The following is a 6,000-nucleotide window of genomic DNA, read 5'->3' on the forward strand; positions in this document are numbered from 1 at the left end:
TGGAAGGGGAGGGAGGGAATACCTGTGTAGAGGAGAGGCCTTAAATACTCAGATGCTTTTAGCTAAGTGCATACTCCTACGTTAACAGACTCCCAAAAGAGCGGGGGATGGGGGTACAATGACACCTAAATTTCAGCATTTCTATAAACTATAAAACACGATGTCCTTGGCCTAGATACATCCTTTGTCATCATCTAAATACTTTTGAAAATAAGTGAGCATGATGAGAAAATGATTAACAGGAACTGTTACTCTGAAATGGACTTACTATATGCTGTGTTTTGAGACGGGGTGAGTGATGTGTGTGTTTGTGTCTGTGCTTAAATGTGGGCTGCGCTAACCAAGGCTGCGTCCTCCCCTCTCTATTCACCATGTAGATTGGCATTTCTAAAGTGACCTTGTTTTCGATGAATTCCTTGACATTTTTTTGTCTGACATTTTCATTCGTTGCTCTAAGATAACATACGAGGACTCGCGCCCACGTCAGCCTCACAGAAGACGAGATGCAAACATGCGTGCTCGCACGCGGGCGCGCACGCGAACACAAAAGGGAAAATGTTAACTGATCAATACTGTGTCTCTCCTGACCCATGTCTTGTGATGACACTGTGACCTGCTACACACACACACACACACACACACACACACACACACACACACACACACACACACACACACACACACACACACACACACACACACACACACACACACACACACACACACACACACACACACACACACACCTTCAGCAGAGATTAGACTGGTGTCAGACAGCCAAATGCTGCTAATGTCTAATGTCTGCTGTGGAGACACTCAGAGCTTCCATGGTAAAGGGCTGGGGCAGGGCGGGTCCACCTGTCCTGTAGCTACTTAAGTCAAGACACTAAACCAGACAGGATTAAATGCCTACTCTGTCATCTTTAGGGTAGGAACCTCCATGCAGCCACTCACTGCCCTGCAGGAGAATGTCTTTTACTGATAGCTCTGCTGTCCAATTACACTTCACCTTTTAATACCAGACACAGATGACAAGGAAGGGAGCGCAAGAGGCTGGAGAGAGAGAAAGAGGGAGCGAGAGACACCGACGAGAAGAGGGAAAGAGTCTGCCATTTCGAGGAAATAGCTTCTCACGCAGAGTTTGATTTTTCTCAGTATTTGGACATCTGAGGGTTTAATAAAATAGTGTTTATGCTGCAACACCATGCCCACCTCACGTCCCTAGCAAACAAGTGTCAAAACAGACACTTGCCATACACAGTCTATGCCATGTGTGCATGTAGATTTAATACATTGAAGAAAAACAGCCACTGAGTGCATCATATCAAGACATTTGAGTGTGTGAGTAACGGTCTGTAGTGGTGGGGGGTGTACTTAACTGCGCTTGAGACATCAACAATCTCTTGTGTTTAAGTGTCAAATTACCAGTGAAGGATCTATACTTTGTTAGTAGAAATGGTCCTACAGCATCGAGGAACATGTCTACCTCTATGTGTGTGTCTCTCTCTCTCTTTTGTGTGTATACAACATCTTTTTGGGGTTTATGTAATTTTCCTCACAGAAAAGGAGGCTCAAACACATTTATATTAAAGTGGCTTCCTCCTACATCAGATCCTTAACTAACCAAAATAATAGCAACACAGCATAATCCATCTTCATGGCAATCAGGCAGTTATCCGGGTTTTGTTATTCATGTCTGGAAAATGTGCAGACTCGAATGTGATATGTTGCAATTAATTGTAGAGAGTATCTAAGAGCAACTCTACATACCAGAAAAGCACAGATGCTCCTCTGCGGAGAGTCCCATTCAAAGCAGCTGTTGATGTAGCAGCCCGTGTTGATCAGGAACATGATGCAGCGTCTAACTCGGTTGAAGTTGCGCAAAAGTAACTGGGGAAGAGACAAGTGAATTTGTTCGACAAGTGAGGGCTTGCAATTCAGAACACACAAGCTGAGTGTTTTTATACATGATTTATCATCGCAGGTGTGGTAAGAAGTAAATATCACACACACACACACACACACACACACACACACACACACACACACACACACACACACACACACACACACACACACACACCTGCTATGTTTGAAAAGTAGCAATCCTGTAATGAGGTGTTGTAAATACATTACAGTTAAGATGACAAAAATTAAGATTTCACATATTCTACAATGCTACACAATGCTGTGCAGAATTATATATCACTACACAGTACATGGTGTACAATGCAGGATAAGACTGCAAAGCTTTGGTTAATGTTACATATGTTCGCATATTGCTGTAGAGCTTATAATATTAGTAAAAAGTGTGTAGAATGTATTGGTGTATTTAATGTATATATTCTGCTATCTCTGTAAAAATAACAGAAGTATCAATTTACAGGATTTGCAGCTTTGACCTCACTTTGTATTCACTCGTGCGGCATGAAGGGACCAGCAGGATATAAGCTTGTCCTCCCTCTTGGTTAGCCTTTACATGAATGTGGATGAGTGTGGGACAATGGTCGTCGTGACAGGCTGACTCATGGTGATTCTTCACGTCGACTCCCTCAGTGAGGTAGTTTAGTGCAGTAATAACAGTTTCCAACATGGTCCCTGGATTCTCCTCCCCGAGCGATCTCCAGGCATTTGGCCAGTGATCAGAAAGAACCAGCTAACTGCTGTCATCCTTCTGGGTTGCCAACCATTCAGGAAATAGCAGAACAGCAGCGAAAGAACACCAACCACCTGATCAGGTCACCACCAGGAGAAAGTGCTCCCAGATGACAAAGTAGCTCACCACGTTGCTGCTCAACAAATTTGAGGACATTACTTTATTCTTTTGAAAAACGCATGTGATTAAATGTGTGTGTAATCTGAATACCATGTACAACCCAGTATGTGTTTGTAGCCCCACAGTGAAGTCTGCAGCTCGTGTCTATCTGGATAGATCTGCATGTGGTTATAGGGGTGGCTGGGCTCTTTCAAAGCAAGATGAGGGGGATTTCGTCTTCTTTGTGTATAATTATGTGAAGCTTATTGATGCCAAACTGGGGATGACTATATGGTGTTCTGCTGGGGACACGCACACCCTGAGGACAGCGGGCCTGCGAATCATCCACTTCCACATTTCTCTGCACAAGCTCTTCGTGTACATGATGTACTCCTCCTTGCTCACGATTGCCATTGCTGCATTGATAATAATATTTTAATTTCCATTATTTACACCTAGCAGGACCTGGAGTCATCCCTTAAAAACACTTAGAAATGTGGTGAAGTCATTTTTTAAGTCTATTGTCACTTGTACAATTAAAGGCTTGTTTGGCAGGCAGTATGTGTAAGCTTGTTTCTTTTTCTCTCGTTCATTTTCAGTGTGCCTTTCTGCACACTAAGCAGCAAGCAGGCAGCAGGGGAGCAGCTACCACACAAAAGAGCCCTCATGGGGCAATCCCTCCAAAGCAAGTGACATCATCATTGCGAGACGCTGACATGGGTCATCTCGATGAGTCAGGGGTGAAATGAAGATGGAGAGAAAAAAAAATCCGTACTTGGGAGAAAAGCACAGAGAGGGCCGAAATAGGGGGGGGGCAGCAGAAAAGGCAGGAACGGTGAAGGAAAGGAGGGAATAGATGGGAGTGCTGACCAAAGGGCGGTATGGGAGCTGGTGTGTGTATGTTGTGTCGTGTTGGGCAGGGCTATGCTCGGCTGTGCATGGCGTAACATTGACTGCTGGGCCCAAACGGTCACTCATATGACATGTCTGATGTGGGCCAGCCCCTACCATTCATCCCTTTGTGGTGCCGCCACACTGAGCAGCGTGACAATGAAGTGCAAAGCAGCAGTGGCAAAGAGGGCCAACTATAAGGATGGCCAATCTACTTATGCACCCCAGAGCTGACAGCTTGACATTTCTATTCACCACTCAAGAGTGGATGCGAGGGGGTAGTGATGAGAGAAGGGGGAGAGGAGGAAAGAAAGAAAAAAAAAAGAAACAAAATGCTGTTTTTCCTTCAATCATCCTGTTGTATCTTGCCCACACAGTTGTTGTGCATTACAAGACGCCACTCACCAGGGTTGTTGGTTTTTGCCTCAGACAGTTAGGCGGAGTAGGGGATATCGTGGTGGACAGAGATAAAAACGAGGCAGAGAGATGGAAGATAAGTGTTGCCTGGTGATGTACCTGTTTGGACACTCTGGGCTCCTCCTCGATGTACTTCTGTTCAATGGGATTCAACGTCCTGAGACCAGCCTTCACCTAGACAACGGAGCGAACACGCGCAGTGTCACAAACAGCAATCGGTGAGCGACTTTAAAAAAAAAAAAAGGAGAAAAAAAAAGGGGGGAAAAAAGACATAATAGAATGCAGATGAAAGACATGGTGCTGATAAATAAGCGAGGGGCTTTAATTTGATTATTTCAAAGGGTCATTCGAATCACCGTATTGTGGCACAACATGGCAGCACAAGCATAGAGCGTGCCCCATGTCAGAGGCTAGAGGGAGCGGGAGAGAGAGCTGTAAGATGGCCGCTATAGGACACACACAGCGGTGGTGAATGGGCGAACAAAGGCTGCTGAGAGGGAGTCTTCGATAATTAAAGCCAAAACGAGGACGAGGGACAAGGGACGAGGGATGAGATGGTAGCGAGAGAAGAGGGGGGGGGGGGGCAAACAGAATAAAGACAACAGCAGAGTAGAAGGGGGGGAATGCTGGAGAGAACAAGAGAGGGATGAGAGTGAGGGAGCGGATAATAAGGGGTGGAGGGGAAAATAAAAAATAAAAAAATCAGGGAGGAGACTCAAAAAAGCAAAAGAAAGACTTACAGCATTAAAAATCACGTCTATTTCGAGAAAGATGACCCCTTTTGTTGGCCCTGTCAGCTCCTTGCTTTTCAAGGCGTAGGCTTTGCGTTCTCCATTTTGGATCTGTGGGAGAGGGACATGACAGGCGTCTGTCTGGCAATACCCGGCTGAATCGGCTCCCCGGGCCACCTTTGAACCCCAGCTGCTGGCGCTGACAGGGAACCCAAAACAACTGTGGCAACTCTGACAAGTACCTGTTCATTACCCACTGCAGCTCGGCTCTGTCAAACAGAAATTAACTATCCTGGGGAATCATACTGGAGAGCAGAGCATGGATATATTAGACATACAATTCTTTCACAGGCTATCTATATTTTTTTTTCCAATCGTAACATTCTTGCGTCTTTATTTTTCTCCAAATCACATCATTCCATTTCTCTATCAGTGTCATTTTTCCTATCATCTCCCATCCCCTAACTTTCTTTCTTCTCAGCTATCAATCTCTTCTTTTTTTCCCCTCAGTCCCTCTTACATTTTTTCCTCCTTCCTGTCATCTCTTTCTCTTTGTGAAATAATAACAGTGTCATCAGTGTAGCTGCAAAAATAACCTCTGCTTTTTATATCTTCCTCTGTCTGTTTTTATTCTTTCCTTTCCCACTATGTTCTCTCTATTATTCCCAAGGGAGGAGGAAAAGAAACACGCAGAAATCTTCCTTTGACTCACATTTAGTAAAGGAATAGCCACTTTCCCCAGGAAGTCGGCACTTCTGTCTCGGTCCTCGTCGTAAACAGTGACCTCAAGTACGGAGTGGATGTCCTTCACGTTACTGGACCACACACAAAAGACAACACAGATGACATCTACACCGAAATGTGGGCTGCAAAACAATTTGAAAGCTATCGCATCACTCAGGAATTTTTTTTTTGTTATTGCACATAAAAGACACAGAGATGGTTTAGAACGGTCTCAATCTTACAACGTTTGAAAATTCTCCATACACATTTTATATGCACAATGGTACAGCACGAGTTAAAGAGAGGTAAAGTGTGCAGCTCAGGCGTATCAGATGTGTCTTTTGAGAACTAAGGGCTGGGCTACACAATAGCAGATATTAGATGTGGAAAGAAGGCGATGAAAAATATATATACGCACAAAAAAAGTATATATATATATTATATTAGGTGGTTCCATTATGAGGAACTCTCAGGCTTTCAGTG

At 44.4% G+C, this 6,000-nt stretch overlaps 1 protein-coding gene across 1 annotated transcript in view; it reads right to left on the reverse strand.

The window, feature by feature from the left end:
* mctp1a (multiple C2 domains, transmembrane 1a) overlaps nt 1-6,000 on the reverse strand; it is a gene marked incomplete at both ends in the record, with an annotated part of 129,304 nt that overhangs the window by 41,119 nt on the left and 82,185 nt on the right. The window contains 4 exons of the mRNA XM_080499348.1: nt 1,771-1,890; nt 4,163-4,237; nt 4,804-4,905; nt 5,507-5,609. Coding sequence (XP_080355474.1) covers nt 1,771-1,890; nt 4,163-4,237; nt 4,804-4,905; nt 5,507-5,609 — 400 coding nt within the window. The remainder of the gene's footprint in view (nt 1-1,770; nt 1,891-4,162; nt 4,238-4,803; nt 4,906-5,506; nt 5,610-6,000) is intronic.

Source organism: Blennius ocellaris (assembly GCF_963422515.1).
Source record: "Blennius ocellaris genome assembly, chromosome: 7".
Classification (NCBI taxonomy): Eukaryota; Metazoa; Chordata; class Actinopteri; order Blenniiformes; family Blenniidae; genus Blennius; species Blennius ocellaris.